At 40.1% G+C, this 23,941-nt stretch overlaps 1 protein-coding gene across 9 annotated transcripts in view; it reads right to left on the bottom strand.

Annotated features, from left to right (window-relative positions):
• Nucleotides 1-102: 102 nt before the first annotated feature.
• Nucleotides 103-23,941, bottom strand: part of ANKRD17 (ankyrin repeat domain 17) — a 96,692-nt gene continuing 72,853 nt past the window's right edge. For 7 of the 9 annotated variants that reach the window (XM_074867017.1, XM_074867018.1, XM_074867019.1 and 4 more), the window contains 18 exons: nt 22,258-22,369; nt 21,939-22,084; nt 19,750-19,892; nt 18,796-19,009; nt 17,579-17,754; nt 16,000-16,162; nt 15,117-15,212; nt 13,443-13,559; nt 12,444-12,615; nt 11,173-11,620; nt 10,643-10,798; nt 10,259-10,408; nt 8,097-9,745; nt 6,292-6,489; nt 4,969-5,217; nt 2,927-3,102; nt 2,415-2,579; nt 103-689 (listed from right to left, as the gene is read on the bottom strand). In XM_074867017.1, coding sequence (XP_074723118.1) covers nt 630-689; nt 2,415-2,579; nt 2,927-3,102; nt 4,969-5,217; nt 6,292-6,489; nt 8,097-9,745; nt 10,259-10,408; nt 10,643-10,798; nt 11,173-11,620; nt 12,444-12,615; nt 13,443-13,559; nt 15,117-15,212; nt 16,000-16,162; nt 17,579-17,754; nt 18,796-19,009; nt 19,750-19,892; nt 21,939-22,084; nt 22,258-22,369 — 4,590 coding nt within the window. In that variant the 3' untranslated portion in view covers nt 103-629. Of the gene's footprint in view, nt 690-2,414; nt 2,580-2,926; nt 3,103-4,968; nt 5,218-5,981; nt 6,082-6,291; nt 6,490-8,096; nt 9,746-10,258; nt 10,409-10,642; nt 10,799-11,172; nt 11,621-12,443; nt 12,616-13,442; nt 13,560-15,116; nt 15,213-15,999; nt 16,163-17,578; nt 17,755-18,795; nt 19,010-19,749; nt 19,893-21,938; nt 22,085-22,257; nt 22,370-23,941 lie in introns of those variants that run through there. The other 2 variants (XM_074867024.1, XM_074867026.1) reach the window with 2 other exon arrangements.

Below are 23,941 nucleotides of genomic sequence, written 5' to 3'. Positions count from 1 at the left end.
CTGATGTATGCCTTCTCAAAAAAATCCAACACACATTTTGAAAAAGCCCTCTGATAATGCCCAGGTTTTTTATAATGTACTTAAATTACACAAGTAGAAAAGTTATGCTTATTAATAGTTTAATGTATGAAGGAAACATCCAGATTTCTGAATATGAAGGTACATATCTCACATTAATTTAAGTCTACATAAAGTAGAGCCTCTATACTGACATATTGAAATTTACTTTCTGCTTAGCCATTTGTTATGTAAACAATTGTACATTTATTTGCCATTCTAAAACTTCAGGATCAAGTTTACATAATTTTGCTAAATTTCTGTGTTTGCTCAGAAGCAGTTTACAGTACTAAAACCAACCAGCCAAAGAACAGCTTCAACAGAAAGTTATGTCAAAAAAAAAAAAAAAGGAAAGAAAAGAATAAAGGCTAACTAAGTTGAAACGTATGATGGTGGGGAATGGGCGGTCACAATGTTCACAGAAAAAGGTCAGTTAGTAAGTTCTTCTGCAAAAAGCCTACACACTTCAGTCAAGCACATCAGTAGAATGATCTGGGAGCACATAAACTGTTTCTGCCATTTGTGTTTTCCTCTGCAAAAAAGGAATCTCAAGGCTAGCAAGTTGATCCCACTCAGCCAAGCTGGTTCATATGCACACTGTTCATGTGAGGTGTCCAAGTTCCAGTCCACACCTGAAAGAGAAAGTTTCATTTAACACCATGCTTCGGGGCTACTCAAAACAGTTCAGAAGTTGAAATTACACAACAGTGCTTACACTGCACCCAAGTAAAGCTCAACATCAGACAACATGGCAATCCATCCTCAAACTACACTGGGTCCCCTCCAGCACTTGTTTTACTGCGCTGTAATTCAGGTGAGAAAAAGAGGGAAATGGCGTTTTAATCTTTCTGCCTGTACTTTTTCCACCTTGGCTAAAGGGTCGATCTTCCTCTACCTTTCTACTTAGTGAAAAAAAAGTATTTTCACCCAGTCTGATTACCTTCCTTCATAGCGAAATCAAAGAGAGAAATCAATGCTATTTATGCCCACTATAACGACACTGATGTAATATATATTCTACTGTTCTGCGAGAAAAATGTATCCCTTTAGACCCAGGGAAATAAGTACTCCCTCTAAACATGCCAGGCCCGCTGTCAAGGAGAATTAACAGGACTCTGTATGTGTGCAAGGACAGTGCCTGAAGACCTCCAGCTTTCAGAGCAAGAGACTGTCTTTTCTCTTTACCTCAGGAAGTTCAGACAATCAAGAACTTGATTTCTGGCACCTTGAATTATTTTCCCCCAACACATACGAATACCTCCAGCTCTGGGGAAACCCAAGTATAACAAAGTAAAGCCTTCTTAAGGGGACAAAGTTTTCCCACTAAACCAGAAGTTGCCTCACAATGGTCATGAGCCACTTCAGAGCGATACATGAACTGTGGCCAAACAGCAGACCGCCTCTTCTTCTGCACACCTACGGTCTGCCAGAGCTGGGAGCTGCTGTTTGCAGCCTGGATGATTCCCAAGCAAATTAAACCCAGAAATACCTTTATTTAATAACAGTATAACTGAGTTCACTGCATAATTAAAAATAAACACAGGATATAACAAGAGCTACCGATGATCCATTATCATATTAGTTGCTGGCTGAGTACAAACAAGAGGTTTAGGGGAGCATAATCCCTATATCTAAACTATATTTAGTGAACAAGCCTGTAACCCAGGCAAGATCAGACCAGCAGACAGAAGAGCTACTACCTCACTTCCTACACAAACTCCTAACACAGTGAAGACATCATGCCTTCCACAGCCCAGCAACCACTCTCTAGACCTAACGCTGTTTTCCCGCTTTTGGGAAAGGAAAAGCTTACGTAACAGGAGATAAATGGCTTTTCTCACAAAAGCAAATTGGCTGTGTTTTCCCAAATGCAGAACTGCACAGACAGAAATCATCATCATTTTGAGTAAAATATACAGTGTAGAACTATCTTTTCTATCCAGACTTGCCTATAACACATCACCAAAAGAACTGATCTACAGTAATTAACCAGGTGTCTACTCTGATTAAATAGGTGGCTTCTTTAAGTTCAGCTAGAAGCAAGCTTCCCAACTCTCAAGCACAAATACTTTTACAGAAGTAACAGCAGCACACTCATTTGAACTGTGTTAACTTAGTGATGCTGATTTTTTCTCAGGACAACTTACACTTATTTCTGGAGAGATGACTAATGTTTAGGAGTTGTTAGCAAGCACATACAGCACTCAGTGCTGTAGTGAGTAGGGGGCTGTATCAGCTCCTTAGAGACATGAGAAAAAAGATACAGTACACTTTTTTCATACTTTAACAGCGAGAATCTTATGTTCACCACAGTTTAAGTTAAAACAAGATGGCAAATGTAAAAATTGAAAAATTACCGTCTGAGGCCCATTATTTTCTGTGGAATTTGAAACCATCTTTATCAGCGAGTTCCAAGATGGGTCAGCAGCATGAGGCCCATTAAATATAGGGCCTCCAGTACCATCTGTGATGGGGGCTACAGGAGGAATCATTGCATTCCCATACACAGAAAAAGGCATACCCTTCAGAGGAAGAAAAAGCAAGGATCAGTATGTATTCATAAACACTGCTACTACTGCACATACAGAATGACAACAGGGGTTTCGTGTTAAAGAAATTCTCCATCTTAAAGCAGTAATGAAACGCCTGAATTTAAGAAAAACCTTTCTATGCTTATATTTATTACATCATGGACAAGATATTTTTTATTACATCTAAGCTTCTGCAATACTGTGGGGACTAGTTAAGCATTTTAACTTATGCATGCTCAACCACACAGTGAAGGATACCTCAGTGTTGTTCATCTGCCTCATGCACTGACAGGGAAATTGAGTGGTACCGCGTGTATTGAGTCCAAGAAGGTCATTACCCCAACTTTTGGGAAGTCCATGTATCCTGCAGGAACAGGCTGATGGAATGTACCGGAAGGCGTTACAATTCCCGTGCTGTCTCTCTCCATGGCTTGGTGCGAGAACACCCCTGGGTCAGACATGGGCCTGTGGATCATGTGGCTCCCCATTCCGCTGTGACACCAGTCCACTTTATCTAACACCACAGAAGACACAGCAACAGCATTATATATCACAGCTGCTAGGCATCCCTTTTCCAGCCCAAATGTTTGCACACTGTAATGTTCCTAAAAGTCGCATTTGCTCAGCTTGTAGTTCCCCTGCATTTAACTACATGCATTAAAACCTAAGTGCCTGTGGGACAAAGAGCATCAGAAATGGCACCTCCATACAGAATTACTCCATGGCAGGAATCCTGAGCCAGTGCAAGGAATTTTGAACAGTTATATGCAACCAAAGCATCACCTCTGCAGTTTTCCTTCATTTGAAAGGGAAAGCTGACATTTGTGCTAACTCTTCCTCCTCTAAAAACCTATATTCCTTGCTGTGAAAGGGGTAGGTATGCTATGAAGACTATTTGCTCCACTTCATTACCATTCTTTCATGAATTATTTAATGAAGTAAGAGACAGAGAAGCACTTTTGAAAAGCAAAACCAGAAAATGACCAGCTGAAGATGTGTGCTCTTGTTCTAAATTACATGAATTCATTAGAGGCAGCCTGGTATTGTTACTACAGTTCAAATCTCAGACATCCAGAAAGCCAATTTTTCAAAATAAAACATAAGGAAATTACATTTGGAGGGGCGGAAAAAGAATACAGAAACATTTCTGAAGCCATCCTAATATTCAAAAAGAGAAAAACATATCCCTTTCTGAACTGAAAATCAAAATGTTGAAGTAATTGAACAAAGTAGAAAGGAAGCAGCATTCCAAAAGCTAAGACAGACATAAAGGGCTAGTTTTGCACCCAGATAATGCAAATAAAAGTATTTAATTTCTAAAGCCTTAAGGATGAATAGCCTCTCACTATATAGATGGGGAGAAGACCACTAGTGAAGTGAAAAGAGGTTTGGATACAGCCTAACTATTTTGTATTTGGGGAAAAAACCCCAGGATGGTATACTCATTGCATGCAAAGCATGTGCACAGTCAGTCTATTAAAACCTTAAGCTGTTTGGACCCCTCAGTCAAGCAGTGGAACAGGTTGTTCAGGGAGGCTGAGCAGTTTTCATCTTTGGAGGTTTTCAAGATCAGACTGGATAAAGTCCTGAGCAACTCAGTCTGACCCCATTTTGTGCAGGAGGCTGACATGACCTCCACAGCTCCCATCCAACATGGTCTCATGATTCCCTTGCCCTCATCCCAAGCAAAAAAACCACCAAACCCCAAAAATACCCAAACAAAACCAAAAACCAACAACAAGAGATGACTTGAAATAAATTCAGCAGTCTCCTATAAACTGCATCCAAGACTCCTGAAGTGTTTGCTGAGAAAAGCTGTCCCATCAATGTCTTAAGTTTTTAATGACTTCTGAAATATTGAATTCTGTGTGAATACAGGAGAGCCAAGAGCCTGGCGTTATTAAAATGCAAGTGGCATGACTGGAAACAACAAAGAAAACTCAAATGTGGAATACCACCAGTTCATAAAAACATAAATTGCACGATGCCCAGCAGAAAAAGCTCCATCTTGGCTTGAAAATTAAAGTTAATATTTAACTGCTATTGTACAGAACAATCTGTTTATTAACAGAAAGAAACTATACCATTATCTTGAGACATCTTCATTTCCCCTCTTCCTAAATCCAGTGATCCACACTCAGTTCACCTCTGTAAACCCTGTGGGTTTATTTCCCTGTTATTTCTTGCTTCAAGTAACAAACCTTCCCAACCAGGGTGTTTCAGAACGTCAGAGGTTTTCTGAGAACTCAACTCCTATGGAAAGAGCACTCCTACATTTTGAGGCACGCACTCCTGCAAAGTCCTTCAGCTCCAAAGACAAGTTAGGAAAAGACAGTATTGTGGTCAACTGCAAGCGCAAGGACATATTAACACTACATACCTTGATTGCCACCTATACCTTCGAAGGACCAGATCCCACTATGTCCCACTGGAGCAGCTAAGTTGCTCCCGATAACAGATGGAGTAGAAGTTCCAGTTTGTCTAATACGTGCAGACCGTTCAGTCCCAATTGGAACAGGAACTTTTCTGTCCTGAGAAACATTACTGGGTTTTTCTGATCCCAAGGACACTGCTGAAGGGGTGGGAGATGGTGCTCTTACTCCCGAAGACACCGACTGAGCAGGAGATTCTGCAAGAAGAGTAATGAGAGCCATCAGTAATGGCAGCCAGATCCTCTCAGGTCACCACAAACCTATCCTTTAATGTCAAGCCATACATCAAGCAAGTGAAAACGGGTAGTTTGTTAATGCCAGATTCATACAGCAAACACTTCAGGGTAATTTTAGCGGGTTTACTTTCAGATCAGAGACACATTCACCATCTATTTAGTCTCTTACATAAAATGATTATCATGCCCTGTCAGCTCAGCTACTGGACATACACCACAACTGACTACAACAGACGGTTCAAAATCTTAACTGAGCATTACTGTGTATCAGCAATAGAGGATTTGAGGATTATATCCAAAAGCATAGCTGAAATAAACCCATGTTGTTGTTGGGCTGGTTTGGGTTTGTTTCTTCTTGGTTTTGCCCTTTTTTTTTTTTTAAATCCTGATTTGTTCTCTGTGGAGTTTTTTTTGTGGGTTTTCTTTGTCATTATTTTTGCCAGTATAACAGACTAACTTGTTCCCTGAATAAGCCAGAATTCAACAGTTTGTTTTCTGTCCAAAAAAACCCCCGCTGCATAGCCAAAACTGCAGGGGCCAAACACGGAGGAAGGTACCAGAACTTGCCACAAGTGTTTTCTCCTGGAATACATTACACAGTTCTGTTTTAAGAACATCAGAAAAATGAAGCCATCGCCACTGTCAAGCTAGCTTTAGTAAAACATCGTTACAAGGTTTACGAAACTCACACTTGGAATATTACCTTCACAAACCAAAAAACCAACCTTTTCTTTGCAAAATGACTGAAAGAATGTCATATACGTTAACAGGCCAAAGTTAACTGCAGCAAGAATAAGGAACTCCTCAATAGCATGACCTTAGCTGCTAAAAAAAAAAAAATCACACTGGAGATCAGACCTTGCACAAGAAAGTTTTATCTCAAAATCTGTGATTGCATAAAGGTTTAGAAAATATCTAAAAACCTGAAGTTAAAAATGGACAAAACTAGAAAAGCCTATGTGAAACAGGCCGTGCATGAGGCCACTTTATTTGTACAATAGCTTCTCAATTAGTTTCTCACTGACTAGAACTCACCATTTGATGCTGATGAACACGGTGGCAATAAACTAAGCGGGGAAAAATGCTGTCTGTTAAAATTAGCAGCTGCAGGTGCTCCGCCAAGAGGTGTCCCAGGCGCATATATCTGACCTCCCGAAAGGTTTGAGGCAAAATTACCCAGGTGTGTAGAAGAAGGTGTTACAGAAGCATACGGTGAATCCATACTGACAATACCTATGAGAGAAAGTGGCACAAGTGACTCCCAGTACTCAAAGATCTTCATGAAGAGGTCATCCATCTCATGGACATAATAAAGAAAGAAGGAAAACTTTTATCCAATCAATTGTCTATGGGCTCTGTGTGTGTTACTATTTTCCAGAGAGTACTGGGAGTCTTAAGCTTCATACTCTGCCAGTCTTGACAGTATCTAACAGTTGAGCTGCATATATAAATCAAGAACGATTCTTATTTTATCATGCAGGTACCTTGAACACAAATAAATTAACGTATTATGATACACATTCTGATATAACTGAACATCAGAAAAGTAATTTGAGCATTTTCTTAACCTGTAATTTAAATTTTGTAGGTTTAGAAAGTATGATTTTGTACCAAGAACAGTGGAAATAATCTAAAGATTTGAAGACTTTCTTCATTTATTTTTTTATTTGAAAGAATGAAGTCTATATACACCATGATCACACTGAAGCATTTTTTCCCAATCCAGGGACACATTTTCACTTGCTTAAGAAAATTTTATTGGCACCAATTAGCCAAGGTATTCAAAATACAATAATTACTATCCCTTTAATACTTTCCTCAATGAAGAAAGGGGAAAATAAAATGTTGGAAATTTAAGTTTCAAAAGCCATTAAGGAAGCTTGTTACCACCCGACTGCTGTGGCACTTGCATCTTTCTCCCACACATAAAGCATGTGACAAAAGATTTAAATTTGTGCCTGCAGCCTTCCAAAAGAGAAATTGCTGAGATAGGAGTAGGACTGTGGTTAAAGCACTGCTTTCACTCAGGAACTGACAGGCATACTCAAGTAATACACAGTGTACAAGTGTGCCCAAGTCAAAATGTTAAGAAGCATATTAAGTTGACAAAATTCAGAGAGCACCTCAAAAGCTACTCAACACCATAATATTCACAAAATAGGAAAAAACTAGCTGTTGTATCTCTCAATTCATACACAAAGTTACATAAGCAACTCACGGGTCCTACTAAAACAGGCACAGAGCATGTGTACTTTGTGGAAGCTCACAGAACAAGTTCTTGGCCTCTGCTGGTGCAGAAGGCTAAAACATCTTGCTACAAAATTCAGCAGGTCAATGAAATTAAGCTTTTTGATCGAATTTAGTAGTTAAGAGAACACGCTTCTTACTACAATTTTTCATTAAACCAGTATTTTTGTTTCAATCATCCTAACACTGAAGATACTGCATATTTTCCTACAGCCTCAGGACAAGAAGCAAGTTACCACAAACTAGAATAGTTACTAGCTGGTGGTAGGGAAGGGAAGTGGAAACAGCGAAGTGTTTTATTATCTCAGCTATCGCAGAAGAGTAGACTGGAATAGCAAAAAGAATGCCTCTTCTAGACCTTTATCATCAGCTGCAAAACAGTTACTAGATTTGACAGGTTGCACTTAAAAGGAAAATGAACTCAACTTTGCTTACAGAAACAACAAACTTTACTACAGCACCCTTTTGTTGGAAGATTTACTATAAATGACCACAAAAGCTGAGGCACAAAGTATTACGTGTTCAAAACAAAAACATGCAGCAGTTATTATTTAAATATATTATTAAGGTATGAACACAAAGCACAGGCTTACCTGAGGGAGTTGGAGCTGGCCTCTGTAACGGTGGCCTAAAACCTGGGGCTTTGGAAGTATCAGACTGATGTAAAGGATCCGAATTTGGCAAAAATGAAGACTTTCCTGATAGCATAGATTCTGGTGTTGTCTGCGATGAAACAACGGAACCACCCCAGAAGGCATGAGCAGATGTAGGACTGTTTTCAAACAATGTACTAAAGGGCCCAAATGGTAAAGTAGCACTGAAATTGTTACCCATAGACTTGTTTGCTGGATGGGCTGAATTCTGAGAAGCACTTTGTGTACTTAAGGTAGAAGGAAGCTGCACTGAAGAAGGAACACTGTGGGGCCTTTTGATGTGATTAACGTTGAGGACTGCAACAGAAGAATTTTGCACAGGAGCTGGATTCTTATGGACACTACTGGTTCCGTGGACAGGTGGTCTGATGGCCGGGGTTTCCATCTTAGCTGCAGGCTGAGAAGACCCCATGGATGTCTGAGACATGGGATAGGTCATCGGGGCATTTGCTGGACCTGCCACAGGAGCAGATGAGCTTGTTGCTGCTAAATTTGGAGGCACAACCATTCGAGGATCGGGTGCAGGAACCTGAGGTTGCTGAAGAGGGGGTCTCGCCTCTTGCAGAGGAGCTCCTGGAGGCTGCTGATGAGCAGGGTGCACAGATGAGCTGCCGGTACCAGAACTGGGCTGCCTACTGCTGGTCGAGCTGCTCGCTTCCACTGCTGGCGGACTACCCACTTCTGGATCAGACGAAGGTGCACCTTTATTGGGAGAGGTTGCTGTGCAGTCCGAAGGACTGCTTCTGGAAACACCCGCTGGCTGCGCAGGAGGAGACGGAGATGAGGGGGAAGATGCAGGGTAGTGTTCTTTGGCAGTAGGAATTGGATACGTGGCATTCGTCGGCGCTGTGCTTGTGTTACTCGCCGTGGTTGTCACTGTGGTCGTTGTGGCGTTTGATGTCTTCACAACCGTGACAAAAAGCTGTCTTCTGACTGAAGGTGAACTTGGGCTGCCGTTTGCAGAAGAACCAGGCACAGTAGAAGCCACCGAACTTGTTGTAGCTGTTGGACTAGTTGTCAAAGAACTCGCTGAATTCACCTGAGAACCGCTGCTGTTCTGACTGTTATGGCGAGGCACCATGTGAGGTTTCGGTGAGTTGGTAGCTCTTGCAGGGCTCAACGGCCTAACAGGAAACGGACCCCATGTGGACTGAGCTGGTGGGAAAGTACCTCCAAAGTGTGTCATGGGCAACCGAGGCGGACGGATTTGCTGGAAAGTCTGAGCAGCCAGTAAAGCATGTGCAAACTGCGGAGGAGGATATGCTAATGGAAGAGAAACTTGGAAACCAGGCCGCACATTATTCACTGGGTTCTTAATGGTTTTGTGAGTGGATGCTGAAGAAATTGCAGGCACAGTGAGTGCGGAGGCAGTCTGAGATGTTGACGAAGCAGCTACAGTGGTCACTTTGATGCCCACGAGAGAACTGTTAGCAGCTGTAGTGGTGACAGGTGTCGATGACCCTATTTTGGAGTTTGCAGCCGAACTTTTCAAACGGTTCTTTGGAATAAGTTCATCAATTTCCTTATCTGGATCCTTAATCAAAGCATTAATCAACTGTGTGGCCTGTCTTGTTGATTCCGTACCACCCCTATAAAAAGGAAGGAAGGGAAAAGGGGAAGTGCATCTAAAGCATTTACACACATTATAGCGAAGTACCTCCAACACATGATCCAGCCTGTCTTCTGTCACGCTAACACCGACAGAAAAACAACTCTCGATCTGAAGACTGAGCATGTTCTTGTTGCTGACAATTTTTCAAGAAGTTCAAGTTGAAAACTAACTTCCAAAAAGCCCAAATAGTTAAAACATTTGCTTCCCTAAATACACCTACATATTTAGCCATGTCTAAACAAGTCTAAACACAGAATATTAACATATATGCTCCACCTTATCTGAAGTCTTCTTTTGTACTAATGCAATGATACCAATTGACAGTTGTTCTTAATTTCTCCACCTCATTTGTCTCCCCTGCCTCAAACAACTGACTCTCTCAAAGTGATCTTTCAAGGGACAATGACATCTAGCCTTTTCATTTTTCTATAAAGTGTTCTACAATGAAAAAATCCCCACAGGAACAAGGAAAATCAAGCAGCCTGCTTACCTTATTGTTATTATTCTATCACCAGTTTTGTCCTTCTGTTTGTCAATGTCTATGTGGGCTCCTGTGCACTCACGTATTGCATTGATATTACATCCTCCTCTGCCAATGACTCTGGAAATTACAGTTGATGGAACAGAAACCTTCTTGGATCTATACAAAAAACAAACAGTATTAACTGGGAAATGCTTCCATGGCACGAAGCAGAGGGCAGGTTGGTCAAAACAATGTTGTAATTCATCATTCAACCTATGTAGCAGTAATTTTGTGAAGCCTATCCAGTCTGCTAAGAAAGAGGTCATTCAGTAACCCCAGAGAGGGCTATACTAGATAAAACATTCTGAAAAAGGACATCAGCAAGGGGAGTTAGGGGAATGTTTTGCTTACCTTCTCACAACTTCTTTCCATCCTTCTTCCCTTTTCTGACCACGTTTAGGACTAGCAATGGTTAGCTTTCCATTTGGAGAAGAAAGAGGAGAAGGACCAGATTTTGTGCAAGTAGACAAGGAATTACTTGTCACTTCACTAATAACTTCAGACAACCTTTAAAAAAAAATAAGCGCTGTTATTATGCAATAGAACACCAACAAAAAAAATGATATGCATTTTTCCCATTGTCCAGCTCCCCCAACACCTTTTTCTTTTAGCACAAAAGCACTACTTACATCTCAAAATATCCAAACAGTTCTCTAATTCCAAACCCACAGTAATGTTTCTTGCTTCAGAATCTACTCCTAAATTCAAGTTCACACTGCAACAACGTTTATACTTCTTATATGCACTAGAGCAAGGACACACTGCCTCATCCACTTCCTAATAACTGATTTAAGAATGCAAGCCCACGAAGACAAGGGCACAACATTCAAACATAGGGCAACCACCACTTTAAAATGGCATGCATGGTCACAGCAACTTACTTTATGGAAGATTTGCCAGTAACTGCTTTTCTCTCATCCTTTGGACAAGTGACAAGAACTGATGGTTGCTTTTTGTTGCTCTGCGTGTTAGTAACGGCTGCGGAAGAATGATTGTCACTTTTGTGGCTGCTGTTGCTATTGCTGCTTTCATCGCTACAGCTGGAAATCCTCATATTGTCACTATCACCACTTTCACTAGTACTGCTGCTCTTAGATTCACCATTCACTTTTTCTGGTTGGCTATAGGAAATTGGGAGTTGATCATCAAATATAATCTGAACATTATCAGGGGTTACTTTGTTTTTTCTGTTTTTCCTTTTGGAGCTTGTTGTGGTGATGGTATTATTCCTCTTCCCATGGGAACCTGCTAATGTTGTCCAAGTTGCAGATATACCTATGGTGGTTGTAGTGGTAGCACTAGGAGGCTCCATTGGGACCTCTGGATCATCTGATGGAAGAATAAAAAAACAGTACTAATTTAGCTGGATTGAGGAAACTTGCGTGGTGTTGTTTTCCAAATCACACATGTCCTATCAAATGACTCCTGATCAACTTTACAAGACTCCAAGAAACATGCAGAACCACAAACTATGCAGACATCTGTAAAGCCATGATAGATGTCACATCATAGAGCCTCTCCCCTTGCTTATAGTAACTCACAGAATTTCATTCTTTTCTTGGAACAAATACAGTAGCAATTTAACAAATGTGAAATTGAATTCCGGCGTGGAAAGGCAGACACAAGCAATTAGGGGACATAAACAAGCATATGAAACAACAGGAAAAAAAACCTGTCACATCTTTCCTTCCTTTGAGCATATCAGAGTGAGGGAACAATCACTGAAAACCATTTTTCAGTACACCACATGAAACTCATTGCCACAAGATACAGGAGAGCCAGGTTTCGATGGATAAGAGGAGAGTAATACATATTTGGAATTTCCATGTTGCCAGTTTTTTCAGTTAATCATTATTATCATTCTGTTTGTAAGATTTTTTTTTTTTTTAAAAACATGACCTGGTTTTAAGTATTGGAACCTAGAAGAAAAAGAAAGAAACAAGCCAACACCAATCCCATGGTAAAGCTAACCCATAACTCTCCCTGAAGCCATCAAACTAATCTATGGGCTTAACAGAAAAGGTAAACAAAAGGAAAGCTCAGCAGGTCATAAAAAAGCTTGTATTCAAGTTCTGACAAGAAAAGCAATGTTTAAATACTGGGAATGAAATCAAGGCTGTGTTTCAAAAGTAAGGCAAATACTTCAAATCACCTTCAGCTTTTAGCTTCTCTTTCTCCTGAGCAGCTTGAAGTTCAAAATTCTCTTTATTTTTTGCTTCTATTTCTTCTAGTTTTCGTCTTTGTTCTTCTTTTTTCTTCCTCCTTTTCTCCTTTCTTTTCTCTCTTTTGGCAGCCAAAGCCAGTCTCCTGCTTTCTTCCCTTAGCTACAAGTCAAGCACATGGAACAGTATTACAAGATGCCCCATGCATTACAAGAAATGTAAATGCTTTCTATTTCCTACGAAGCTGAACCTGCATTTTAGACCAGCATATTTACAAAATAGAAGCTAAATTCTCTACAATCCATATTTTTACGTATTTACTTCTTCCAAACAGATTGTTCACTCATCTTAACAGAAGGTTAGTGCAGAAACAGAGGACAGACACCATACAAACTTAGGTCAAGTGTTTTCCAAGACACATTTTCAGGATTCTTCGTGTAACCTTGTGTGTCTCAGCAGTACAGTCCAAACAACACCCATCTCCCTTTCAAATATTAGAACATGAAATGGTTTCCGCTAGCTTGAATATAAACCACGTGCTCATTTTACACTACTCTTGTACTTTGATTTTTCTATTAGATTTCTACTCTAGTACTATGGTTTCTAGTAACATCATTGGTATAGTTTTTTAATGTTTAAGACACAAAACAGGGTGTAGACCTAAATACACACCAATGTGACTGAAAAATGCCCATCTACCATGCACTTGACAAAAAAATTATACTTAGAAAGCCGTCTTTTGGTACAATATTATTCCAGAAGAAATTGTTGTATCAGAGTTTTTTGATCCAATTTCTCTGAACAGTAGTTAAAGTAAAGTTTCAAGATTACCTAAACAACCAGGTGCTCAGCTCTAGACACTCCAATTATGGTAATTACACATACTCCTATACTTCAATACATACTTTCACTGATCTTATAATCTTGAAGGAACACGAAATTTAAATTTTACAAATAAATATTCACAGGTCCAAACTCTTTGAACTTGCCTTCTCCAAGTCCAGTTCCTCTAAAAGAATGCTTGCATTTTTGTTGGCTTCTGCAGCCTGTCTATCTTTGGCTTGAACAATTGATTCCATACACAGGTGGCACTTCTTCAGCATCTCCTAAAATGACAAAGTGCATCAACCCTCTGAAAAATTAACACTGCATGCATTTGAACATATGATCTCAAGCTTACACTTGTAATTCAGTAACTGTTGCATTACTTGCACAGGAGTTTTTTTAAGGGAGAACTTTGAATTCCCCTACAGTAAGCTCCTCTTCATGCCCAACCTTGCAAACTGATATTCCAGTCACAAGTGGGATATGCAATCAATAACTTATGTCTCAGTGTGCTATAAATGGTACAAAGACAGTTCATAACCTATGCCCATTATCAAGGCCAAAAAATTGTATGAAATAAAAGGCTAAGTGCAGAAATAAAACACTTTATTTCTGCTAACTGCAGAAATAAAAATATCATTGTCCTGGTTTGAGTGGCAGAGGTTTTTGGTAGCAGGGGATGGGGCTACAGCAGTGGTCCCCTGTGAGAAGCTTCTTGAAGCTCCCCTGGCTCCAAGTCAGACCTCCCTTTGCACCAGGGCCAGGCCAGTTAGCTGTGCCTCTGCAATAAGGTATTTAAGAAGGGAAACCTGGGAGGAGTCATGAGGAGAACATCTGTGTGAACATCAAGGTCAGTGGAAGAAAGGGGAAGGTGTGCTGGAGCAGAGCCCCTCTGTATCCTGTGGTGAGACGTCAGGGCCGCCCCACCCCGCCAGCCATGGCGGTCTGTGGTGGAGCAGATACAGATTTGCAGCATGTGTGGTGCCCCACACTGGGACAGGTGACTGCACCCGAAAAAGGCCAGGACCCTGTGGGAAGAACATCCTGCTGTTATAGTTTGGTGCTGGGAACACTGAAACACACGGGGGTGACCCCACATGCCCATGGGAGTGACTCGTGTTGGAGTCGGTTTGTGGAGGACTATCTCCTGTGAGAGGGGGACAGTGTCACTAGTTGATGCCCAGAAAGAAGACAACTCAATTGCAGCGCAGTGGATCAGTGAAAAGGTAGAAGCATTACGACCATATTTTTGCACCAGTTGCTATTCTCGTTTCTCTTACTACAAAGTATTTTTTGCCCTGTTCATCTGGACTGAAGATAAACCAAATAAAACTGAAGCTACACAGGAAAGAGCAGCAGTCCGCTTAATATGCCACAAGAAACCACTTTACTGTCAATTATGTTTTTTATCTTCTTTCTAATACAAACTTTTTGTACAAGATTGTGAATCTCCATACTTAAGCTCACATATACTCTTAGCAGAAGTTTATTCTGTTACCCCCACCCCACTGCAAAAGCCATCATAAGTTCAGTGCAAACTTACCCAACAAGGAGAAATGCAGAGCAGAGTGTGGTAATGACTGGGAGAACACTTGAAAATAAGCATGGATAATAAATAACACCACCTTTACTACTGTTCTCACAGCACTAAGGCACACAAACTTACTGTGGCCACATGTTCCCATTTTTTACACTGTTTTTTCTGAAGAATTCCAATGGGACTCAACATTTGGCTGAAATCTAGTGTGCCAGGAAGCTCGAGACCATTCATAACATCAGCTCTAAAGCCGAGACATAGCACAATTCCTTCTCAAGTATTTTCTTTCTTACAATCTTACCTTATCAGTAATTGTTGCTATGTATCTCATGCATTCCGAGTCTGATGGAAACTGGTTTACTTCTTTCACTAGGTAGCGCACCACTTTTACATGACCCTGTAAAAGAAATTTCAAGGACGAGATTTTATATAAGGCCAGCTGCTTCTGGTTTGCTAAGGCACACTTTGGAGTCCAAGCACTCATTGCAAAATATTTATTTTCAATTCCTTCAAAGGATGCACTTAACACCTTTTTTTTTTTTCTTCCCCCCCCGAATCTTTATCACCACCTAAACTAGTGAGGCATGTTTCTTCATATTTGTGACAGAAGAGAAAGGAAGCAATCAGAGTACCTGTTTGTCAGGTTGTACTTACTCCAGCCATACTTTCACAAACTTCTGCCTTTTACTTTCGTAGTTTATAAATGCTGGGCTCCAGCAACTTAGCAGTTGCAGGTTCCTACTGTCATTTATGATTTTTCAAGTACTGCAGCACTTGAACTACGCTCCCTTGCTTACAACAACTATCTCTTTGAGTCAAATAGAGCTAAATTGCACCTTTTTTGGCAAAAATGCTTGTCCTCTCTTACTTAAGAAACCAATCCAATTTCCACCCAGTTCTACCACATATTCCCCCTCTCTGCACAAATACACTGCAATTTCCACCTCTCAGACCCATGAGAACCAGTCTCAGTAAAGTGGCTATAAAGCCAATTTCTACCAGAATTTAACACAGGTATTACACAGGTGACACAAATACCTATTTTTGAAGATTCAATGCCAAGTATTAAAATTAGATGACATATTTTTAAGTATGTAGTTTTATCAGCTATGTTCTACTTATAACAACTGTGTAGGGATGATCGAGACAGTATTAGCTAAGACCAAAGCTGAACTTCATTCTACCTTTCGAAAGGCTGCCATAAGAGGAGTTATTTTCCTGTTATCAGCAGCATCCACATCAGCTCCAGCTTGAACTAGGAGTTGGACAACATCTAGATGCCCTCCATTTGCTGCCAGCCACAGCGGAGTATTCCCCTTCTTGTTACGCACATCAATGTGAGCTCCTCTACAAAAACAAACATGTTCAATCAAAACTCTGGACCAGGTTTTCATTTCATCTATTAATTTGGACTGGCAAACTGGACATGCTACACCAGAACAATAGGCTAAAATTCAATATGCATTTTTACATCAAAGATACATATTCACAGAGTGCTTCAGTTTCCAGAATTATTTTTTCGTTTCTTTTGATGCTGTCAAGATCTTGAACTCAGCCTCTAAACACTTTTGATACTCTAAATCATGATGTTTGTCAGCTGTCTCTGAAGCTTCTCTAATTCCTTCATTAACTCCCATCCATCAGTACACTGTATTCTTTACTAGCTTACTCGGAACAACCTATAACATTGCAAGTGCAAGCCAACCACCAGTGCTACTACTTGGAAAAGAACATATCCAAAAGCTACCCAGGAAACATAATTACACTGAATGTGCATCATGTTCAATCTTAAAAAAAAAAAATAATCATTAATACCTATGTTTTGTGTGCATCTTCTGTTGTTTAAAGACTTAACACTACCATCTGAAATGGCTGTGTGTCATGGTTATGAGTACCACATGTAAACTTTACAAGAAATTGTTTATTTCCAACTATCATGGTTTAAACCTGGCCAGCAGCCAAACACCACACAGCCACTCACCCACCTTCCCCTGCCCTGGGGGACGAGGGAGAGAATTGGAGGAGTAAAGATAGGGAGACTTGTAGGTTGAGATAAAAACAATTTAATAATTGAAATGAAGTTAAAATTGAAATAATAATGATAATAATAGTAGTATCTACAAACGAGTGATGCACAATGTGATCGCTCACCACTTGCTGACCAACACCCAGCCTGTTCCTGGCTAGCAATCCCAGAGAAGAGAAAAATCCCAAAACTGTCATCCCAGGAGAGATGGCCAGCTTTCCACCCAGCCCTCATCTACATACTGGGCATGACATTACATGATATGGGATATTCCATTGGCCAATTTGGGTCCAGTGCTTTGGTTATGCTCCCTCCCGGCTTCTTGTGCACCTGCGCACTAGCAGGACATGGGAAGTTGATAAGTCCTTGATTTCTTAGCGACAAGTAAAAACATCAGTGCATTATCAACATTCTTCTCATACCAAATCCCACACCGAATCCAAACCACAGCACTATTCTAGCAACTATGAGGGTTAATTAGCTCCATTCCAGCCGAAGCTAGGACACTAACGTCCATGATTCAGTGAGACAGGAAAAACTGCATTAGTCCCTTTGGGCAAAAGCAAGAACTACAGAGAGCTTCGTTTTACTGCTTTTGATAAATAAAAATACATAGTAATGGTTGACAGACATTGTAGTGTACAATGGGAAATATTATTGTACATTGGGAAAGATCAGTCTAAGTAAGGTCATATTCAAGGTGTTTTTCTTCAAGCAGCACACTTCCAATACAGTACCTGCTAATGAGAAGCTCACAGAATTTGTAGTGCCCTTTGTCTGCTGCAATGGTTAAAGCTGTATCTCTCGAGGAAGGTACTGGAGGAGCATTTACATCTGCACCTTTGTCCAGCAGAACTCTGCCCACTTCTGCATACCCACCAGAAGCTGCTTCCATTAACGGTGTCAGACCAGTCTAAGACAAACAAGCAGGAAAAATAAGCAATTAGTTGGGGGTGGGGGAGTGTTTTACTTGAGAGTCAGGATTTACTTCAACTTCCAGCAACATATTTCTAGTTCTGATGTCCAGATTCCCATTGCTACCTGGCCAATTTTCTAACAGCTTAGCCATATTTTGAATGTGAACTCATCTTCAGCGGGCTCGAGAAGAGCTTTCACCAAGCAGCACAGTGCAGGGTGGCCCTCTGCTACTGCACACTGCTTAGAGGGATTCAAAGCCCACTGCTATCAGTTTCTCAAAACTAACCCAGCCAACTTTAAAGGGACAAGAATCAATAAGCATTAAGTCCCATAAAGTGTTATTACACAGATGTTGCAAATCATATTTCCTACCTTTGTTACAAGATCCTACATAGCAACATCCAGAAAGCACCTGGCTAGGTCAAGGGGACACGTAACTTTAGCGAGAATACTCAACAGCAATCAGTACTGCACAGGTCCTTTTGAGCTCCTCTGTGGCAACCATTACGTACAGAAGAAAAGGAGAATGGAATGCCACATTTGTAGGAGGTCTCTTCCCCTCCCCCCCCCCCCCCCCAATATTCTATCCATTTTTTTAGTGAACAGCCTTTCTTCCCATTTAAAGCGTTGGGGTCAACTAACAACACATTCCCTTTCAATTCTGTGGATATAAGCAGCTGGCCAGACAGAGGAGATTAGACCATGAGCATACCTAGGCCAAGAATCTAGCTATTTTTTAATACATTAAAATCTCCTATTTTTATTAAGTTAAAGGGTTACTATTCTTATGCTTGTAAGCACCTGAAGATTAATTAAGGCTTCAGAAGAAACACCTATTTTTTGATGAACTGTGTAACCACCAAAATACTAGCCCTTAAGTGTAGCTATTATTTTTCTTTACAATATATGGCTCAGTTCAGTTAACTGAACTAGAGAAATTAACTTGCACAAAAGGCAAGAAAATCAGATAACCACAGAGAAGTGATGACTTACAAGCATCTCTTTTTGTAGACTTATTCAGCTATTTACTCCTTACCTTAGCTCTATGCTCCACGTTAGCTTTTCTATCAAGCAGCAGGCTAACCACTTCAGTTCTCCCTTGGAAACAAGCCAGAGTCAGTGCTGTATTCCTGTTGGTCTCTATCTGGGCATTTATATCAGAGCCCATGTCCAGTAATAGCTTGACAGCAGCAGTGTGCCCATTCATGGCTGCCAACATTAAGGGAGAAATGCCCAATTTGCTACCAGTTCTGAAAGAGAAAAACCAAACCAAAACACTCTTTAAATCACACTTGCATTTCTGAAATTACTAAGAAAACTAGGGAAGGCAGAGTACTTAAAGACAAAAAAATCAGCTACACAGCAACTATCATCAAAAGCACAAGAGGTTCTCCGTACTAGCATTGCTTAGGACAAATATTTCTAAATAGAGATACTATGCATGTTGCCTTTTAATTGCTGTAAATTTAAAAGGCATCTCTTATGAGGAGTCTAACTTTTGCTTGGACTTTTCATTTCGCTTGTGCAGTGCACGGCTGAGCTATTTTCTACCTCCCAATGGATGCAAAAGCATTACATACATGCATGCGCACATAGAAAAAGCTTTCCTTAAACTACACAGGGAAAACAAAGGGATAAAGAAACCACACATACTTTCTTCACATAACCCAGAACTAATTTCAATTCAGCAGGCCAACCAGAGCAAAAAGAAAGATTTCTATCTTTGACAAAGACGACCGATTGTACGATATAGGAAAGAAGTTAACGAAGTACATAGAGGGAGATGGAAGTTGAAAAAGCATTAGAAAAGCACAATCAAAACCTTTCATTTTTGACTTAAGGGCTTACTACAAATTAGACAATACATTGGTTGTGATCATGTAAGAACAGTAAGATTTTGCTCCACATAGCTGTCAAGAAATCCTTCTGGAAAGGGTAAAAACTCAGGACACTAAAAAACCATGAGAGAATAGGTGAAAAGGGAACTTGCCTGGAATTTATTTCTGCCCCAGCATTTAGCAGAATCTTGATAATGTTCACGTAGCCACCAGAAGCAGCGAGGCTTAAAGGTGTGTAATCAGAAACATTCCTGTGCTCTTTGTTTGCCCCTCGAGCTAGCAGCAACTCCACCACCTGCAGTGTTTTAAGAAATAACATCTGGTTTTCTCCCAAACTTGCAAATCTATCCAGGGCAAATGTTTCTGAAGCTTAAAAATACCGTTGACATCTTCAAACAGTAAAAAAGCGATTTTACTCAGTTGCTTCTCTATACTCATGGCCTCTATGAACAGATGAGGCTGCAACTATGTTCCCAAAGCCACTGTAAAACTTTCTTTAAAAATCAATCATGATTACTCATTAGCATTCCTAAACCACTCGTACTAAACTGTGTAACATAGCAAGAAAAAATTGGGATATTTTATTATTATTTCAGCCATCTTTGAACACTGTCAAAACCAGAGATTGAGTCTGAATACAGTATACAAAGTACTCTTGCTTTTTGTCCTCTCCCATTTTCATGCTCAGTTCACTATCAGGTTAAAAACTCATCCTCAGACTGAAGCTGCAGAAGCAAACAAGAAAGCAGGTGCATGCTTGTATCTTATGTTCTCTATTTACACCACTACTTTGAACTGTGTGTACACTGTACGCAGAAATCTCATGCAAGAGACATTAGAAAAATTAACATTTGCATCTCTTGCTGGTTTTCTCTGCACATTAATAAAAACAAACACAAGTATTTCTTACATTATTCCTTCCTTACAGATTCATTTACAGCTCAAACCAATTCACAGCTTCCCATATTCTACATGAAGCTTACATTCTGTAATGAAGTTTCTGCAGAAGACTTGACAAGAAACTAAACTGTCTAGCAACGTAAAATCAAAATAAATACTGAGGTGAAAATCCACTGTGTCCTCTCTAGTGCAATGTTTAATTTGCTCCACTTTCAGCGTTTAAGCGTAAAGCGTGTTTAGATTAGACCCACACAACTGAAGCCAAGAGCTTTCAATCAGGACATTTTCCCGTGAAATCACAGGACAAACATACTGCCAAACACAGAAATTGGGGTGGGAGGGCATCCCGACATTGTCTCTACTGCCCAAAGCCCTGCGTTTTCCCATCAACTTTCCTCAAAAACATGGAAGAAAACAAGATGCCATTCCTCCAAGAAACACTGTTTGAGAACACAGATGAATCAAATCTCTAAAAAGGTAAGCATAAATTCATTTTTACTGTATGAAGTTGCTGGCCACAAAGGCTGCTACGACACTTACTAAAGAGGAGGCCTTTCCCTTCACCAGAGAACATATGACTGTCATTGCAGCTAATACCCCCAACGTCAGAAATCTTCCAGATGGCACTAAAATAGGCCAGAAGAGCTCAAAGTTTTCAGTAAGATATTGCCTACGGAAGTAATCACCTTTTAAATGCCACAGTATCACTGTTAAGACAACCTACGGAAGTCGGAGACGTGTCTCCAAACTCATTAATTTCCAGATAGTCACAAAGGAAGGTGATCCTACACCAGATTATACAGCTTCCACTGTGGCTTTTGCAATCCAAATAGTAGAAGCATTAACAGAATTATACACTTAAGATTTGTAACAACAATTAGAAAAAAAAAATCAAAACAGATTTCATAATTAAGTCACAGAATACAGTATTTCACATAACATTCAAAACAACTTCCCCTACATTAACTTTTGATCAATCATTTGAAAAATGTTTTTTAAGTTTTTAGTCAGAGACACTAGAGTCATCTGCAGTACTCCAATATCCCATGGCCTATACAGAATCCATTAGAAAACCCTCTTGGCGCACATAGAACTGATACGTGTCTAACTCTAGCTTCTCAACAAGAACACTCACAGCATTCACTTTCACATGTACATCTAATTACACTGGTAAAAGTCCCATAATGAGCCACTAATGATTACAAGTCATGAGGTCATCTGTGTAGCACCAGTCCAGCTTATAGGAAGACAAAAAGCAATCTATGAGCAACACACTGCAATATATAACTTAAAAACGTGAAACTCTTTGTACCCTTTTTAAAATAGACCATTGTGAAATAGAATGGTGAATTAAGTTACTGTAACTTTTCTGGAAGATTGCTTTAGTATACTGACACAATAATCTACACACTGCTTTTGAAGTTTTGAAGTTTTACTTCACCTCTTGTCTCCCTCCTGAACAAGCCAAAGACAAGGGAGTGTCCTTGGTTCTTTCAGACTGGGCTTCAATATCAGCTCCATTATCCAGTAATATTTCAACAACACCCACGTGGCCAGCTGTAGCAGCCAAAATAAGCGGAGTAAAACCTGAAATGAAAAAGAATATTTGAAGAGTCCACGCTCAAAGCTTATGTGATATAAGTTCAACCACCAGAAAAATAAGCCTAATAGCTTCACATAAAGATTACGCTTATTGTGTATTTAGTGTGATACACTGGAAAACCAGGGAGGGTCTGTACTGCCATAGTGAGATTACCTACCTTTCTTGTCCCTGTGTTCAATATTAGCTCCTCTCTCCAGCAGTGTTTGTACTAGTTCTTCGTGGCCACCAGCACAAGCAAGTGTCAATGCTGTGTCATGATTACTCTCAGTCTAAAAGAAACAGACATCATATATACAACATAAATATTTCCTTTTTTAAGTATAACCCCTGTTATACTGCATATTAGCCCAAGTACAACTGTACCTGTGAGAAAATAAAAAGCTTCTATAAGCTAAAGACATGTCTACTGATTACCTCACAGTTATCTTTTGTGTTCATGTTCATAACAGGATTCTACTTCTCAAGACAGCTCTGCTGGGAGATTCGAGAACAATTCCTGATAGGAACCGAGACTTCACCTGTGCTTTGCCAACTAGATCAACTTCTTTACCACTGCCTGACTGTGACCTTCAGACAGTATAATGAAAATAAGAATTCTATCTTTATTTCTTAACACTCCAGTTAAACCAAAGGGGGATAAATTCCCAATCTTGCACTACTGTTGCTGAAGCCTCTGAACAGTAAAAATCAGCTACAGTGAGTCCACAAATCACAGTAATCAAAAAAAGAACTAAACTGAATATACACAGACAACTTTGAGCTTAAACTTTGTTTTCAAGTTTTTTTCCCTTGAGAGTGCTCACACACTGTCTCCAAGTGAGCATGTCTAGTGGTTGGTAGTTCACGGTAACAGCCATTATCAACCTTGATGTTGCCTATCAATCAACTGCAATGAAACAACACACTTAATTTTTCAGTGTTGCCAGGGCCCATGTAAATGACCACCACACCATCCTATTTGAAAGAGCAACTGAGAAACTCAGAGGACTGCTGGCACTGTTAGTTACAGCATAGGGACTAAAATGACATTTCTCTTTCCGTAAAAAACAACAAACAACAAAACAAAACCACCCAAAACCCACAAACACACACACACACATTTCTTAGCTACTGTGAGAACTTAGGGTTTTTTTATTATAAGCCACGGTAGTTGGCAACTTATCATAGTGTTCTTCTGCACTGGTGTCTACCAGCTAACAATGAGGTTGGCCAGGTTATGTCAAGAGCTCCTGGACATGGTCACAGCAGAAACCGAGCCAGGTGCCACAAGCAGCTAAAGTAGCCAAGACTGGTTTTCCAGAGGTTTTTCTCCACAACAATCTCACACCCTTCCTCTTCTCCATATGGCCAACATGTTACCTATGTCATGTATAGTCTAGAGCTATGCATATACGTATGCTAGTTAGTATATGCATGCTTCTTTTTTTGATGACCAGTTATCTGCAAGTCAACAAAGTAGACCCTTTTAAAATTACATTCAATACAGAAATGCCTCTTCTTCAGTGGAATTGAGAACCTGTATTATTTCCTCGTTAAAGAAGTTACAGAAATTATTAGTTTCAATACTTTCATACTTCTATCAAGCTGGGTGATCACTGGCCAACAACTCCAAGCACACCAGAAAAAAACAGTGTGCAAGATTTTAAGGCTTATTTTTGTCTTAGGATATCAGGCCACAAAAATATTTAAATTCTGTCAGGAGACAACTTTGCTGTTTTTCATAATCACTCCCACAACAAAGAAATAAGTGATACAAGTGTTTAGTCATTCAAAGACCTTCTATTCTATTCAGCAAGAGCACAGAGGAAAGTGGGGTGCAACTCTCCAGAGAGTTGTACAGG

The sequence above is a fragment of the Strix uralensis genome, chromosome 4 (assembly GCF_047716275.1).
Source record: "Strix uralensis isolate ZFMK-TIS-50842 chromosome 4, bStrUra1, whole genome shotgun sequence".
Lineage (NCBI taxonomy): Eukaryota > Metazoa > Chordata > Aves > Strigiformes > Strigidae > Strix > Strix uralensis.
The sequence above is the reverse complement of the archived record's forward strand: the minus strand, read 5'-3'. Positions and strand labels throughout refer to the sequence as shown.